Source organism: Armigeres subalbatus, chromosome 1 (assembly GCF_024139115.2).
Source record: "Armigeres subalbatus isolate Guangzhou_Male chromosome 1, GZ_Asu_2, whole genome shotgun sequence".
Taxonomy (NCBI): domain Eukaryota; kingdom Metazoa; phylum Arthropoda; class Insecta; order Diptera; family Culicidae; genus Armigeres; species Armigeres subalbatus.
Genome location: NC_085139.1, coordinates 113,313,547 through 113,332,306, shown reverse-complemented (window position 1 = coordinate 113,332,306; position 18,760 = coordinate 113,313,547). Strand labels below are relative to the sequence as shown.

General features: G+C 41.2%; 1 protein-coding gene across 18 annotated transcripts in view; it reads left to right on the top strand.

Moving 5' to 3' along the window:
- The window catches only part of LOC134204977 (complexin), a 1,044,191-nt gene that overhangs the window by 765,061 nt on the left and 260,370 nt on the right, over nt 1–18,760 (top strand). For 16 of the 18 annotated variants that reach the window (XM_062679818.1, XM_062679815.1, XM_062679824.1 and 13 more), the window contains one exon: nt 4,739–4,750. The exons of the other annotated variants lie outside the window; for them this stretch is intronic. In XM_062679818.1, the coding sequence (XP_062535802.1) occupies nt 4,739–4,750 (12 nt within the window). The remainder of the gene's footprint in view (nt 1–4,738; nt 4,751–18,760) is intronic. 18 annotated transcript variants of the gene reach the window in all.

The window sequence follows — 18,760 nt, the reverse complement described above, 5'->3', positions numbered from 1 at the left end:
ATGGGATAGTACTAACTCCTCTTATGACAAGTTTTTCCATTGCCATTTTGCTTAAATTATTCACAAAAACCTTAAATATCTTGGAACATGTTGAGGAGTGACCACTGTGTTGCTTCCAGGGTCTTAAGAGCCCATAGTCTTCTTAGAAGATGAAATAGTCGGAGGCATGCATATACATGCAAGATATCTTTACAGGTTGCAAATTGGCATAGTTTCAAGATCAAGGGCTATTTTGTGTAATTTACTCCATGCGTCTAGTCTCGACTAGACGCTGGAGAGCAATACTTGCACAGAATTTTCCACCCTCTCAACATGTTTCGATTTCAAAATTGATATCCAGATTTCACTGTAAATACAGTACCTGCAAGTTTCTTGTGAATTACCCAAATAGGACGAGACATAATAAACGGATTTTATAATACCTGGTTCCTGGTATTGAAGCAACATTTTTTATTACGTACCAACTTTTGTCACATTCCAACTTGTGACCTTCTCGCCAATTCCCGTTGTGGGAATCATATTTATTATCGCCATCATCGTAAATCAAACTAACAGCTCTCATCTTTCGTCATCTTTCCGGGACATCCAGCATTGTAGCTCCGAAGCGGGCACGGAAAATCCAATCACAGTAATAAAAATTCAATTAAATCATGAAGCATGCTGGTCTCTGGCCAACAACATCAAGAGCGGGGAGCGCAACTTTGATTTTAATAATTAAGACGACGTCGTTCCGTTGGCGCCTTCGAGATATGCACCTCGCACTCGTATCCAGCCGACGACGACGCGTGACGACGACAACGGCAAGGACGATGTCGCCGTCCTAGTCGGAAGCGATAATTGTCAATTGCGCACTCACCCACTTTGCTGCCAGCCGGTGTGTCTACATACATCCGACTTGACACCAACACTAAATGTGAAAAGCGACAGCACCTAATTGATTGTTCCACACCCCGCCGCGCTTTCCCAGCGGGCCAATTTCATGTCAATTCAACATTTCCACACAGCTCCCGGGAGGGTCGACGGTGGCGGCGGTGGGAAGCAATCGAAATCTTCAAACAGCGGAAAGCTTTTAGCTCCCGGAGAATTCACATCATTTTCGCTATCAATTTTCGAGCCGGCGTTGCTGCCGGCGAGCGTTTTCTCTACAATTTAGATTTCCAATGAATATGGTTTTCTTCCTAGGCGTGTCAGTGGTGTGCACAGTCAATGTGTTATGTTCCGGTGCCCAGGGGTCTCATAACCCCCCATTTTGATTAAATATGTTTGATTCTTTATGGATGGATTAATCAACATTTGAACAGATGCGACATTATTATGGTGGTGAGCGTTCCAACAAAAACAGATTCCAAAATGAACAGACTATTTTTTTTTTTTCAATATTAAAAATTCTACCTTAAACCACCTTTGCTTACCGCCCCTGTCATTTTGAAGACATCCTCTTCCATCCCATTTGACTCGAGAGGGCAATGGAGCAGGAGGACATGGGGGGATGATGCATTTCCTTTAAATTTTCTTTTCTGGCGTCCCAACTTGTGTTGGCACTCACCATTCCGCGCGTCGCAACGTGCCACCCACCAACCGTGTTTCCTTTGTACGACCGACCGAACGAATGAGGAGGGTTTGCTATTTCCAGTCGACACCACCTCCTCCGCCGAGCGCTAAAGTGAACCGAACTTGAGTGATCCGGCATGTGTCGCCGTTTTCCGCTATCATTGGATGGTTCGCTGGTTCGGTTCGGCTGGGCTGATGGAAAAGTGAATAGGGTACGTGACAAACACTTGCGGCTGCACGACGATGAAAGCGTGGGGGTGGGAATTGTATTTTGTGTGAGAAACTTAAATTGCTTTCTTAAAAGTTGTATAAACTCAATTGTGGGGGTTGTTATGCTGCGGTGAATAGAGGCCGGATCCGAGGGGGGGAGGCGCATTGAATGATGGCGAACAATTGCGGGTCCCGGGGCTTATAGCATCGGCAGGATAGATAATAGCTCTTGGAACGAGATATAATGTGTGCTTACGAATAGGTTGGAGTGTGTGCGTTTATTTCTACCGAGAAATAGGCCTGCGTGCAGAAGGCAACCTTCTTGATTTCTGAATGATTGCGAAAGAACGGTGAACAATTTCATTCGTGAATATTTGATAATAGCACGAAAGGAGAAGACTTTGGATGAATTAAATATATCTCAAGCAAAACATCGATTTCACACAAATGTGTACCGTGAACTCCTTTTCGTTAAATCTCGGATAAGTAATTGTAGATTTATTCAACGATGTGCTTTTGAAACTTCTTTCTTGTGTTCACATTCTTTAGAATGTAAATTTGAACACATCCCTACCAACATTATCCGACCTGACATTGTCTGCTTCCGACAAAACACCTTACCTTCGCTTGAATTGACAAAAGCTTTTTAAACTGCCATACGATGAGATCCAATTAAGCAAAGTAAATCCAAAGAAAAGAAGCATGCCAATAATCGAAATAATCCTGCAGAACCCACCATTCACTCTATGTAGTTGTGTTTTTGATACCACCTTCAATTAGCATACTTATCGAAAATGATTGTTGTTTTCTATTGTTTTTATTATTGTTTTTGTCAGTCCGAAACATATTTATTAAAACAGTCGATTTACTGATGGTAGATAGAAATGGATAAATTTCAAAATTTCAAATAATAAACAGAAAGACCAGTATTGAAACAAAAAGTGAACAGGGAGTAAGAAAATCCCACATCCTACAAAAAATTAAAGCCAAACTTTCCATATGGATCGTAAATTTTCCTACGTGTCACCGTATCTCCGTCTAACAACGTGTCATGTAATTTTTTACCAAACAACATCAGTCTCTGTCAACAGATGGCGTCAATCTTCACTAGCAGCGAACATACAATGTTTCGTAACGAGTATTGCTGGCAGCCAGCGACAACTTCAGCGGCACAACACATCGCCATCTATTTTGCATGTCAGTTCGCCCCAAGCCGTACCCAAACTATTATTCCCACTCTCTCCAGAGCATCCCGAATAACGATGCACTAGTCATTCACATTCTCATCTCCACGGTGTGAAGTCGGAAAATTAATTACATTTCCTATTTCAACCAACTTTCTAAAAACCGGTTGTGCAACAAAACACACTAACTGTCGTAGGTATCTTCCGAACGCCCACTGCTGGCAGCGGAAATTGCGAGCATTCGACCGTGAGGAAGATTTTTTGCACACTCGCGTTCCATAGATGGCAGCACTACGCCGAACGGTGGTGGCAGCTGTCACCGTCGGCGCTCATTCACCGGTGTGGCGGCTGCGGCGGCTGCTGCCTAGTCGTCAGCGTGATGATTCGGAGGAAAAACTTTTCCATCCAGTTTGCCGAAACATTGCCACATTGCGCCATTTGGGAGAAATTAAATGTAACAGCTCCGTCCTTGCTCGCTGCTATCGATGGGTGGCAAGGGAATCTTTCAAATGACTTTGGTAGTTAAAAATTTAAAGCAGAAAAACAAAACGGTGCAATGTGTAATGGTTGCGCACGGTATAGTCGAGTCGTCGCTAGTAATACGCAAGAAGTTGATTAGCTCGTTTATGATAATGGAGAAGGGAGTTCATGAGCATGTGTGTTACAAAATCAGATAATAATCTGACATTATAATTTTAACAGGAGAAAGGGAAAATGAGATGTTTGGCCCTCAATGTCAAAAAGACAAAAGTGCAGACATTATCTTTGTTACATGTTTATTGCAATAAATGATTGTTTAATATAAATGACTGATTCCGCTGAAAGGTAAGATATTTACATTTTTCACTAGTGTTCTTGTTTGATCTCGTTCATTGAAGCTTACGTTAGCTATAAATTTAGATGCACCGTTTTAACAGGCTTTTATCTAATCGGCCTATTTATATCCATCATAGCAATTAATTTCAATTACAGCTTAATTTTAAGTCATTCAAAAGAATATGAAAGCAACCGCCTCCCTGTAGTCGCACTATATTTTCCACCTTGATCTCTCAACTATCACCTATTTACTTCAATTTAAGGTCCTGATTCCAGTTCAGTCAAAATTGCTACACATAACACTTAGATCAGTCTGCTTGATCAACATCAACACTCGAACATTAGTCCAAATGCAATCGCTTTAGAGACGCTGCTTTCACTACCACCACCGCCACCACCACCATCAAAACGGTTCATCATAGAATACAATCACAAATTAAATAAGCATTCTTCACTAGTTCCACTTATTAACGTTTAATATCAAACTCAAAGTTTCAATTTCTTCCTACCGAAAATAACTCTACCGAAATACTAACGAATCTCTTTTCTTCTCTTCTCTTCCTCCTCTTCTACTTCTTTTAACTGGTTTTTCGATACTGATTTCACGTTTGATGTTGTGAATTCTTATTATGATTTCGTAACTGTTTTAATTTGGAAACCCACTTTTATATTGTGACCTTCAACAAACAAACAAACAAATACGCACGCCAACTCTGACGTACACTCCCACTCGTACACATCAACGAACAACTTCACTGTGGATTGTTAATGTCGTGGTCGCCATGTTGTGTGATCTGTCCAATGTGTGATAACGTTCTTATGACCACCTAACCTGACAAAACACAACTCCAAACTTGATTTTATATCCATTCTTTTTTCGTTTTCGATTATTGTTTGTCTTCTGTTTGGTTATTTTCGTTTTTTTAACGGTTTTTTACTTTGATTTATCCGTTTTCGAAAACTTTTTAATTTTCTAGGAGCTGCCGGAGGTAAGTGAACTCGTGATATTCGTTTCGCAAGGTGTACCTTGTCCTGACTTGTGTGGTCGTATATCTTACTGTTTCTCTATAGCTCTCGCTCTCGACTACTTCTGTATAATTGTATTTAAAATCCACTGTAAATGTGTTGTTTACCTCTTGTTATGTTTGGATTGAGCGAGCACTCTTTAGGTGTCTACTTCATAGGAACAGCGATGATGACAATGTCGAAAGTGTATTTATAAATGACTGACCCCTTATCAAAATCGTGAACAATGTCATTTGGCAATTGAGAGGTTGGTTTTAGTGACTACTATAAAATCAAAATTTGACTAGGAGAAAGACATTACTGCAAAGCCATATCTTTCTCGAAACAACGAATATACTTCCTACTATCAAGAAAATTCATCCAAAATCTGTTTAATATCATGGAGCATGGCCAGGAATGGGCGATACCGATACGATATATCAGGAATCGATATTTTCGCTCCGATTAATCGATATTTTGTATCTATTTTTTTATGCTCGATATATGACCGTATCGATTTTTTGTAGCTGATATCGGATTTCGATAAGAAAATTATTCTGAGCTTTTTGATAAGAAAATTATTTTGAGCTTTTTAGTGGAATGTCTTCACTTGTCATAAGACGAGGTTATACAACCCCATTGAATTCCACCACTTAATTGTATCTTGACAGATACGTATTTCGACCTCAACAGTAAGGCCGTCTTCAGTGTCTCGTACTTGACTCGCCGAAAGGGTCATTTGACCGAAAGGGTGATTTGGTTGAAAGGGTCATTTAACCGTAAGGTTTTCTGATTTCGATTTTTTTAAATTCCGAGACATTATCCGTAATACAACAAAAGTAAAAATATGGCATATTAGGCACAATCTGTTAAAAACAGCGAAACTTTGAATTTGATAACCAGAAATGGAAAATCAAAAGTCTTCTTTTTTTACTTGTGCTTTCAATTTTTCGGACGTATGTACATTTGCTCGAACGGACATTTAGGGACATTTTTAGTCCACTAGAGACGTAGGACATTTGGTCGAATGGGGAAAGGGTTGTTTTACCGGAACCCATTCGGCCGAAAGCCACTTGGCCGAACAAACCATTTGGCCGAAACACATCTGGCTGAAAGTCATTTGGCCAAAAGGGTCATCCAGCCGAATAGGTCATTTGGCCGAATAGGACATCTGGCCGTATAGAAAATTTAGCCGAATATGACATTTGGCCGAATAGGGAAAGCCCGTTTGGCCGAAAGGGTCATTTGACCGAAAGGGTGATTTGGTTGAAAGGGTTATTTGGCCGTAAGGTTCATTTAACCGAAAGAGTCGTTTGGCCGAATAGGACATTTGGCCGAATAAGACATTTGGCCAAATGTGTAATTTAGCCGAATAGGAAATTTGGCCGAAAGGTCATTTGACCGAATAATTCATCTGAAAAGTGAGAAATTAGGAGTGAGAAGGGAGACGTCTCACTTATTACTCCTCATTTCTCACTGCTCACTGTTAAAGGAAGAAGCGCGAAGTGAGTAGTGAGACGTCTCACTAGAAGTGACGTCTCTTTTCTCACTCTTCATTTTTCTCTTCACACTGTAAAAAGGGAGAACCGCGAAGTGAGTAGTGAGACTCACTACTCACTTCACACTTCTCATTTTTTACAGCGAGAAGTAAGAAATGAGGAGTAAGAAGTGAAACGGCCCCTTTCGGTCAAATGACCCTATTCAGTCAAATATCTTAATCGGTCAAATGTCTTATTCAGCCAAATGACCCTTTCGGCCAAATGACCCTCTCGGCCAAATGACCCTTTCGGCCCAATGACCTCTTCGGCTTAATGACCCTTTTGGTCAAATGACTCTTTCAGCCAAATGACTTTCGGTAACATGGCATTCGGACGAACAGTATGTGGCTAAACGGCCCTTCTCCGTCCAAAGAATGATGGGTTCATAGAAATAATAGGAAAACGGATAATATTCCCGACAGGATATTGACTTTGGCGAACCTTTCTAACCAACTACGATGAATCTATACCACCTGGTCCAAAGATATTTACTCAAATAAGGTTGTATACTATTTCGCTGAAAAACACTTCGTGGAATTTTTCTTCGCGGTACGACATTCCGCGGAATATATCAACCCTCCGAAAAACATTTCGCGGAATGCCATTTGGCAGAATTCAGTTAGAATAATTATCATTGAAATATTGACCGACTTTTGCTCAATTACATATAATCCGGGCTGCATTCTTTTGGATTGCGTTTGAAAAAATGAAAGAAGGTAATGCTTTCTTTGAATGACCGCATCTGGTCGGTATGATGTAAAGTGAGGAAAGAATTTCTTCTTGAAATTGACACGTTTCTTCTTTTTTATTGGCATTACATCCCCACACTGGGACAGAGCCGCTTCGCAGCTTAATGTTCATTAAGGCTCAAATTACCGTCATACAGTCATTGACGAGAAAGACAACCACGTGCTCGTACCACCTCCAGTAATAAAACCACCCACTAAGGAGAAAAAGCAGTCTCGGGCTGGATGGAGGAAGCATTTTTGTTTCAAAACTACATCATCCAATAGCGAAGACATAATTATATCCGGTGGATGCTTCATTTGGTTGTACTTCGCATTAGTTTTTTTAAAAACTGGCTTTTGTCGTCGATTTCCCCTCTTGGGAATTTATTTTGCAAAAGGCAGTTTTTTAAAAAACTAAAGCGAAATACAACCAAATGAAGCATCCACCGGATATAATCATGTCTGCGCTATTGGATGATGTAGTTTTGAAACAAAAATACTTCCCCATCCAGCTGGAGACTGCTTTTTCTCCTCGGTCGGTGGTTTTATTACTAGGGGTGGTACGAGCACGTGGCTGTCTTTCTCGTCAATGACTGGATAATGGTAATTTGAGCCATAAGCACTTCCACAGTTCTTAACTGCGAGGTTTCCTAGCCAGGTTACCATTTTTGCACTCGTTTATCATGAGGGTAACACGATGATACTTTCATGCCCAGGGAAGTCGAGACAATTTCCAATCCGAAAGTTGCCTAGACCGGCACCGGGAATCGAACCCAGCCACCCTCAGCATGGTCATGCTTTGTAGCCGCTGGAGGAGGTTGGGTTCTACTTCTGGCCCAGTCTAGGAAATTTATCGATGAAAAATTTTCTCGATTTTTTTAGTAATTTAGTAATTTTAGTAATGGTAATTTGGCTTAGAAACCTCGCAGGTAATAATTGCTGTGAACAGTAATGAATGAACACTAAGCCATTATTATTAATATTCCGCGAAATTGTGCATTCCGCGAAATGGTACATTCCGCCAAAAGTCATTCGGCGAAAAAGTACAATCCGCCAAATGTCGTACCGCGAAAAGTTACAGACCGCCAAATGTTATTACGCGGAATAGTTTTCGGTGCAATGTTATTCTATCGGCCGAAACCCATTTGGACGAAAGTCATTTCTACAAAAGGGTCATCCGGCCGAATAGGTAATTTGGCCGAATAGGCAAGGGTTATTTGGCCGAATACCGTTTGGCTAAAAGGGTCATTTGGCCGAATTGGGAATGGCCGTTTGGCCGAATACCGTTGGGCCGAAAGGATCATTCAGCCGAAAGGGTCGTTTGGCCGGATAGGTCGTTTGATTGGAAGGGCCATTTGGCCGAATAGGACATTTGACCTAAAAGGACATTAGCCCGAATAGGACATTTGGCCGAACAGGTAATTTGAAAAGTGAAAAATTAGGGGTGAGAAGAGAGACGTCTCAATTCTCATTCCTCATTTCCAACTTCGCACTGTTAAAAAAGCACGAAGTGAGTAGTGAGATGTCGCACTACTCATTTCGCAATTCTCATTTATACAGTGCAAAGCGCGAAGTGAGTAATGAGACGTCTCAATAACCACTTCGTACTACTCACTTCTCACTGTAATCTGGCCGAAAGGGTCATTTGGTCGAAAGGGTCATTTGGCCGAAAAGGTCATTTGGCCGAACCGGACATTTGATGGAATATGGTCATTTGGCCGGAAGGGGACGTCTCTTCTCACTCCTCATTTCTCACTTCTTGCTGTTAAAAGTGAGATACGCGAAGTGAGTAGCGAGACGTCTCACTACCCACTTTGCACTACTCACTTTTCAAAGTCAGAAGTGAGGAGTGAAAAGTGAAACGTGTGGCTAATGGGTAGTGAGACGTCCAACTACTCACTTCACGCATCTCACTTTTTTCAGCGAGAAGTGAGAAATGAATAGTTAGAAGAGACGTCTCTCGTTTGACCCTTCCGGCCAAACGACCCTTTCGATTAAAAGTGCCCTTTCGGCCGGATGACCCTTTCGTCCAAATGACCCTTTCGGCCAAATGAGACGTCTCACTACTCACTTCGCGCATCTCACTTTTTACAGCGAGAAGTGAGAAAAGACGTTCCCCTTGGGCCAAATGACCCTATTCCGTCAAATATCTTGATCGGCCAAATGTCATATTCGGCCAAATGACTCTTTAAGCCAAACAACCCTTTCGACCAAATAACCCTTTCGGCCAACAGAACCTTTTCGGCTGGATGACCCTTTCGTCCAAATGACCCTTTCGGCCAAATGACTTTCGGCCCAGTGGCATTCTGCCAAACGGCTCTCCCCCGGTCGAATGACGTTTGATCGGAAGGAAACTAGGTCGAATGGATGTTTAGTAGAAATCAGGGGCCTCATTGCGTATCTTTTTTCGACAGCTCTTTCGTATGAAAGTTTGCATGGTTTGCTCGTTTCGAGTCTGGGTGCGCAATGCCACCCCAGATTTTAACATGAAGAATCATCGCAGGGGAAATATGTATAAAATGCGCCGGTTGGGTAAAATGGGCCACCCCCTTTTCTTGGTTTATATCCCAAATTTTGTTTCAAAATCATAGACTGCTGAAGCCAAAAAACATTTGTAAGCCGTCCAACGAGAAAACTCAGTCAAAAACTCTGTATTAAAAACTAAAAAAATAAAACATTGTTTTGGCGCATTCCAACGCAATTTGGGCGTTTCTGTCCTCAATGCTTTTCTTTGGATACAAAAAAATATGTTTTACTATCAGTCTGAGACATTGACCAACTGAAAGGATAGAGTGAACACTAATCCTTTGCAGAATAGATTAAAAATTTGGTGAAAAATATTGGAATCGCTTGATTATCATTTTTGGATGGCGCATATTGCCCAGCATCGTTCATTTTGAATTGAAATTCTCAATTTTGGAATATAATCGTTTTGTCGCAACATTGTTGGCTTTACATGGAAATGTTTGGACCATGTAATGACTGAAAATTTAGATTATTGATAAACACTTCGAAAATACATGTTTTCGGAGGATATCACCAATAAATTAAGTGATTAGCTTAGAGGGCGCATATTGACCGCATCTCCCCTACATTTGGTCACATGATGTTTGGTCGAAAGCGGATTTTTTAATGAATAATCTTGCTCCATTTAGTCGAATGACGTTCCGTCGATTGGATATTTAGAAGAAAGGAACTTTAGTCAATAATAATTAAAAAATAAATGATCTATAGCGGTGTTCCAAAAAGTCACATAATTTTTGCCCCAATACTTATTGTCCAAAGAATGATGGATTCATAAAAAGAAAAAATTATAGGAATACGGTGAATATTCCCGACAGGATATTGACTTTGGCGAACCTCTCGAAAGATATTTAGTCGAATGATGTTTTCGGCCATTTTGGCTACCGAAACTAGCTGGGACGAAAGCGTAAAAAGTGAACACGTTTTTGGAAGCGGCTTTAATGTATTTCAAAACGACAGAAATTTCTATGAGTCCAATAGAACCGTATTGCGAGATTCCGGTAGCGGGTAGAGCAGAACTACCAAAGCGGACACAAAGCAAACGAAACTGGAGGGCTAAAGCACCAACAATACAAATAAAGCCACAAATCTCAAATTAATACATACATTTGGGGCATTTCCCCTAATCTTCCTCTTACTGCCTTCTTATCCCTACTCTCTTCGTCTTACTTCCTCTTCTCTACTTCTTTCATCTTACAAACTAATTTGTTCTGTACTCACGGTACCACCTAACGGGGCGTCCCCCTACGTTTCGCCTGTGCTGCGATCATCTCGCCGCCGCGAGTCTCGCATGCCACTATCGATGTTCGCACCGACGATACTCCTCTGCTGGAGACCCCTCTGGTCGTCCAGTACGACCGGGTTGCTAGATGGGGTCCCTCCGAGGCAGTCTTCGATGTCTCCGTACACCACAGTCACCAAACTGGCACCAATGCACACCACTCGACGGTTTCGAAGCCGGTCCCCACCGATAGCTACGATGCCCTCGCCGAGGCTAGCACGCCCCTTTCCTCCAGCCAAACAGCAACGATCGCGCGCCGACGGCGGACGAATTTGATCCGGCACGAACAACAAAATCCGGCATAAAAACCCCAGTCCGTGGGGATCTTTCTGCGCTGCCTGGATTCTGCAGATCCGTCAGTCGCCTCCGTCAATCGAAACAATCATTCAATTTCACACGATTCGTCTTCGAGCCGTTTTCTGCGACAGCTGATGTTTGTCAAGCTCCAGTACTTAAACGAATTGTAATCCGGAATCGCCTTTTGGTGTTGTTCTCCGGCAATTTTTCGGAACTGTAGCGTGCGTCGATGTTGAACCACCTCGAGTAATGTGCTTTTTGAGTGCAGACTGTCCAAACTTCCGCCTTCGCCTGCGAGATCCGATCGCACCCAAATTTTTGTCTCGATTGCGAGTGGTAGAGAACGATTCACAATCTAACACGTGCCTTTCCTCCGCAGGTGCAGTCGTTCGTGGCGAGGTTAATTTGGCGTTTTGATTCCAAGCGCCAAACCCGGAGAAATCAGGCAGATCTTTTCCGTTTAGGAAAATGGTTATCACCCGCGTAGATACTTTTATTCACGGCACTGACAATCACGCACGGCAATTTTTTTTTCGCGACGACGGCAAAGTTGTATTCTATCGCTGCCGATCGTCGCTTTCAATGCCGACCAAAATGAAACCGGAAAAGAGTTGGTTTCTTTCCACCGGTTGTTGTGGTGTGTGGGAACGGATTATTTTGACGTTTGACGCGCCGCTTCACGAATGGGCTTTTTCGCTGAGGTGCATTTGAAGTGACGGTTGATGCGTTATCCGCATCCCAATTTCAGTGTACTCGTTCATTGTGATTCTCAAAAAGATTACTGCTGACAAACTTAAACGTAACAACCGGTCGGTGGGGGAGGTCTTGTAGCTATTTCGACTACCTTCAATTGAGAAATGATTCCTACATCTAAATTTAAAGAATTTGAGCACGTTTGGGTGAAATCATACATCGCAGGTTAAACACACGTGTTTGTCTCGCCCGATCATGTTCATAAAAGCACGTATGAAAGTTTTTTACAATGTGTTGAACAAATTTTATCACAACTCCCTCCAAAGGTTGGATTTCACATCTATGGTGACTTTAACCAACACAATGCCGATTTCATTCTGGACTCTGAAAATGAAAGTATTCTGCTCCCAGCCGTTGGGGACAATGAAACATTGCAATTTATTTTCGACTCAACCTCTAAATTTGGGCTCAACCAAATTAACCATATAAAAAACAGACAGCAATGCTATTTGGACTTTTTATTAACTAACTGTGTCTGAATCATTAAATCCATTGTGGAAAAATGAAGCGTTTCACACAGCAATCGAATATTCTTTAATTATTCACGCCCACCAAAGGCCCAACGACTATGAGTACGAGGAAGTCTTCGAATACCATTCAGCAGACTACGGAAGAGTTAAACTAAGATTAAATAGTATTAATTGGCTGTCATTTATAAGGAATGAAGAAAACATCGATACTGCTACATTTACTTTGAACGAAACTTTACAGCAAATAATTAAACAAGGAATTCCACTAAAGAAAAAACGACGACAAAGAAATACCAAAAGTTCAATCTGGTACAACAGTCAAATCAAAAATTTAAAAAATCGCAAACAAAAAGCGCATAAAATCTACAAGAAAGGAGAAAGTGATAGAAACTTAGCGAAATATTTTGAAATCTGCGACCAACTGAATCTAGCCACCAGTAATGCACTTGAAGAACATAATGCAAAAAATGAGCTTGAAATAAAGTCTTGTTCAAAGAACTTTTTAAATTACGTAAGAACAAAATTGAAATCAGACAATTTTCCATCTGTAATGCACCTCGACAAAAATGTTGGCAATAGCTCGGAAAAAAACTGTAATTTATTTGCCATTTTTTTCCATGAAATCTATACTACTTTTTCTGAAGAAGATCGCGACCGCGATTATTTTGCGTTTTATCCAAAAAATTTCAGAGATATTGGTGTGAATCAAATTCAAGTCCAGACAATTTTCGACGGTCTAATGAACTTGGATGCTTCGAGGGGACCTGGCCCGGACACGATTCCACCAGTATTTATTAAACATTTAGCAAAAGAACTCACTACTCCTCTATACTGGCTTTTCAATAAGTCTCTGGAATCTGGAATCTTCCCAATAATAAGGAGAAGCTCTTTTCTAGTACCAATATTTAAATCTGGTCGAAAATCAGACGTACGTAATTATCGTGGCATATCCATTATCTCTTGCATTCCAAAACTTTTCGAAGCAATTGTCAACGAAAAGCTATTTTTGCAAACCAAAAACAGAGTAACTGACACGTAAAACGGCTTTTTTAAAGGTCGCTCGACCTCAACAAATCTGCTTCAATTCGTAGGCTTTTCATTGAATGCAATGGATAACGGCAACATGTAGAAGCTCTATATACGGACTTTAGCAAGGCATTCGATAGCATTGATATACCGTTGCTGCTTTTTAAACTACACAAAATAGGAATTGAATCACGACTCCTGAAATGGCTTGAATCATACCTAACTGACCGCCAACAAATTATCAAATTTAATGGACACAAATCAAAACCAATTCAAGTCACTTCTTCTTTTTAACTTGTACGTGAACGACATTTCCTTCATTCTGAAAAACATTAAAGTGTTAATTTATGCCGATGACATGAAGCTCTTTATGGAAATAAGAAATGAATTCGACATCAATGTATTCCGCAATGACGAAATATCATTCGACGAACTGTCCCAAAGCCCGAAATTGCATATGTCATACCCAACATAAAAACTTTCCCTTATCTGTTTCCAGAAGTTTACCAAAATATAGTACAGAAATGCGAGAATCGACCTTTCCCGCCCGACTTTTATTGTTTCAATCGATTCTATCAACCATTCCAAACTTTTTTTTATGATTCCCATACTCATACCGCATCAAATTATTTTTTAAGGTTTTGCGTATAACCTTCGAAACGCACATTTTACTTACTCTTCGCCATCCATTCACATTCCTCTTAGTAATACATATCAACCTATTTGGCCATTTCCGGTATGCCACCGTTAATCGATGATGCCTGTCATAACTTCAAACAGACATTCAACGAACGATATCATGCGTCCAGCTGTGAGCTCGTACGCCATTACACGTATTGAAATGCGATTAATTTTTATGGCCGTGTTAACTTCCCCGCCTAATCCTATTACTCATCTCAATAGCCCAACAACGGACAGATTTCCGATTGCCGCAGGAAGGAAAAACTTTCCTCACGCATTTCTTCGACCAGCTGTAATAGGCAACGAATTGAGTTAAACATTACCCTGGACAAAAACGTGCCCGGAATGTAACCACCTACTACGTTCCGCCGTTGGAACGTCCGGTGACCAATATTTATCATCCCGCTCCAGCACCGCCATCGGAAGGCGAAATCCTACATCCTTTCCGACGAAGCACGTCCCAAAAGTTCACCCATGCGTGATTCAAAGCTCAGGGGTCCCGTCTTCGGCACATGGCGTAAGGAAGTTCCGCTTCATCGATTCCACCATCTAACCTAATTTCTCACGGGCAATGATCACCTCGCCTCACGCGGGTGGATGCTTGATGTGTGCGTGTGTGCCACTTGGCGAATGTAAATTGCATAAATTAAGAGACGTTTATTGCTAAATTACTGCTCCGAGCAGTGCATAAATTGCGAGTTTTGCTACCGTGCTGCTCGTGACGGGCGAGTAGTCTTTGGCGGATGACGGGTTGGGTTGATTCAAAATGTAAGACCCGGGACCAAACGACCCGAACGCGACGACGATAGAGTTGTGTGGTTTATGAATTTTCAATAGCGATTCCAACCCCCTGCGGTGCGGTGCTGGGGATGAAAGCAGAAACAGTCGGCTGTTGGTACAGTCTGTACGCAGAACAGAGTTTCCTTAACTGCTGTTCATAGCCCACTGTTTAGTTGGAAGCTGGGTAAACCTTGGGCGATTATAAGTGGTACAAATGGGTCTTTAAACTTCCACAGAAAAAGGCGATTAAATTATTTAAGAATTTATGAAGAACATTTTTTCACACACTTCCTAGTGAATAAGATATTGAAGAGCCGAATTGATTTTTTAAATGTGTGATATAAAAAGCGTGAAAAGGGTGGAATTGAAAATTATCAATTTTCCTTAAGTATCATTTAGTTTCCTGAATTTGTGCAGTAAGTTATTCTTCGGGATCTGTGTATAGCAATACGCAACTCGACCGTTTTACATTGATGTCAGTTAATGTCAGTACCGGTGAAGCTTTGACAGCCCCTGTGCCATTGAAAGCTTATGACGAAGGATTTCACTAACGGTCGGCGATGGAGGTTATAACTTCAAGCAAGTATTTGCTCAAGTGAACGCACACCCAGGTCCAATGTCGGATGACGAAACTTATGTTCCAAGACCGGGTGCGGTGTGGTGTTCACTTGTCGAATGGATGAATGCCATCCTTCCCGGCTCGACCGCCGGCGCCGGTGCCAGCTTGGTGTGATGTGACGCATAGTAATTGATAAGGAAATTAATATAGTTTTGATTAATTGAATTGTGGTTGGACTCGAGCTTGAACGAGCAATGACACAATTCGATGGCAACGATGTGGTTATCGTGGCTGTTGGTTTTGGATCCTTGGTAGGAACGAAGATGGGTTGCTCAAGCAAGGGTAAAATCAACCTTGATTCAATTGGACGTTTAAAATTAACGCTACCAAACGAATTGTTTCTTCAAGCTTGAAATGAATTTAGCTTCTGTAGTTTCTCCTTTGTAACCAGATCCACAGTCCTTTTATACACAATCCTAATGCTAGCTAGAGAACAACACCCATCTTCAGTTAGTGTTTGGGGTTGAAGAACCTATTTTTTTATGTGTAAAGGAACGAAGCATTATTCATTAACAATTCCACAGTACTGCCCCAATAGTCGTTTTGTGCAAATAGAAGTTTTCATCTATTTTAACAAAAACCACCCAACTAGGATGCCAAGTTCAAGGTTGAAATATGTCAAAGTCAATGCAGCGAAAACCATGGGTCTCCACAATCCAACCACACACAACTCATCCTGACAGGCTGCTCATTTCGAGCGTTACCGCATGAACGTGGGGCCACTCATTTAAACGCGTGGTGATTTTTTGTCATTTGCTGGGTTACGTTCATATTCGTGGCGCACTGGGTGATGTGAGTTCTGTTTTTTACTCCGCTCCCTCTTTGGGAATGTGAGATTGATTTCAAAGAAGGAAGAAAATTCAGAAAAATGAAATCAAAAAACATCACCTCCATCCAGTGCCGCCAAATATTTACAACCTTGGCCAGGATGCCAGATATATTTTTGCCTTATGTATATGTGTAAACTGTATACGAAATTGGCAAATACAAGTAACCAATAAGATTTGAAAAAATTCAACTCTCGTATTGCTGTAAATTGGCAATAAAATAAAATTTAAATTACGTTGTGTATTACAAAGAGTTTTCATAAGAAATTTCAGAGAACTACCCGAGGAAATTCCGGAAAATTTCCGAGGAAACTCCTAAAAATTTTCAGAGGAAATTTTGAATAATTTCCCGTAGAAACCCACAGAATTTCCCGTTGAAACTACATAAATTCCAGAAGAAAATGCAATGAGTTTCTTGAGGAAATTCCAAAGAATTTCGCTGGAAAGTTCCAAAGAAACTGCCGAAAAAAAAATTAAAGAAATAAGACTTTTACTAGAAAGTTTAGAAAAACTTCCCGAGGAAGCTCAGAAGAATCTCCCGAAAAAAGAAGAACTTTACGATAAAAATCTAAAGAAGTTTTTCGAGGAAACTCCCAAAAATTTCTATCAATTCCGAAGAATTTCCCAAGGAATTTCCAAAGGATTTCTCAGGAAAATCACAATGATTTTCCCGAGAAAATTCCAAACACTATACCGAAGAAAAATCCTGAGAAAATTCTCAAGAATCTCATAGGAAAATTCCAAAGATTTTTCCTAGGCAATTCCGTAGAATTTCCCGAGGAAATTCCAAGAAAATCTAAGGGAGAACTCCCAAAAAAAAATCCTTGAAAAATTCCAAAGAACTTGCTTACGAACTTCCAATGATTTTTCATAGGAAATGCTGTTGAGTTTCTCGAAAAAAAATCTTAAGAATATACCGAACAAAATTCAAAAAAAAAAATAAAAAATAAGAAAATAATTTAACGAATTTTCCCAGAATACTTCAATGATTTTTCCGAGGAAATTCCGAAGGATTTTCGAAAAAAAATTAAAATATTTCCCGAGGAAATTCCGGAGAATTTTCAAAGAAAACCCGAAAAGTTTCCCAAGGAAAATCTAAAGAATTTCCTGAGGAAATTTCAAAGAATTTCCCGAAGCCATTCTAAGGAATGTCACAAAAAAATCCAATTAATTTCCCGAGTAAATGAATAAAACTTTCCGAAATTCCAAAACATTTACTGACAAAAATTCAAAGATTTTCCGGTGCAATTATGCAATTCGGAAGACCCACCGGTGGTTGATTTACCCGACTATTTCTCCCCTTCTCTCCTCAGGGGTCACTTGAACCGTCGCTAGCTGAAACCTAAAATACGCTTTGCACCAAGTGTTTTTACCAATTTGGCCTTCTTCCATTTGATTTACTCCCCCTTCTAACACGGAAGAAGCAAGCGGATGATCTTCCGGCGATTGCTCCAACTTAAAAACTAAAACAGAACTAATGGATCGTCTTGCTCAACAATTCATTCGGTTTATATGCTTCGGGCTGAGCACCGTTTTGAATTGGTACGGTAATGTAAATGTGTTTAGATCATGGTCATGTCTACACACTAATCACATACCTGCGCCGACTTGCAGGATTTCGCCGAAGCGACGGCTCGGGTGATGCCAACGAACCTATTCATGGCGATGGCGGCGAAGCTGTCCTCGATGATGGCGACGAATAAAGAATCGCCTAGCTGCAGCATGGCGCGCAGCTAATAACCCCGTGCAAATATGGCGAACTAAAGTTGCAAGGAGTGGCGGCTGGACTGAAGGTCTCAAAGTTTCTCGAAAGAGCTGCGGTTGATCTTCCCCTCCGGACAAGGGCCAACGTACCTTCGCACAGCTTTGCCTATTACGGCTATGACCGCCCGCCATGGAATGAACCCATGCCTTCGGTTCCAATCCGGCACTGTGGTACGCTATTGGTGACGTATTCTACGCGCCGATCTCTCTGAACAGTAAGGTTTGGATCATATTGGACCACTGTCGATTTATTGGCGACCGATGGGACACTTTTCGCATCACTGTACTCATGAAACTGCACCACAATTCGTTTCACTACCCCGAAGGGCGGGCCTTGATGAACGCACTGACTCCACATAACGCCCTCAAAAGATGTACGCGGTCGAAATGCCGCGAAACCCTTGACCTGGTCGACCAAATCACCAAATTCCAACCCCTACCAAAAAAGCGCCACGAACTGGAAGTCCGGAAGCTTGAAATTGGCGAGTGTCGGCTACAACGACAAGAGAAAAAATCTAAAGGACAAACGAAAAAAAATAATCACAAACATGCACAGCATCACTCGTGTCACTTGAATTACCTCGACAAACTAGCTTTACACACACTCAACTCTGTAATGGAAATGATTGAAAAATCGCCAAACTTCTTGATGCCAGCCATGCTAGCAGCAAAATGAACGCGTTTCAGATTGATGTTCCCCAAGAAA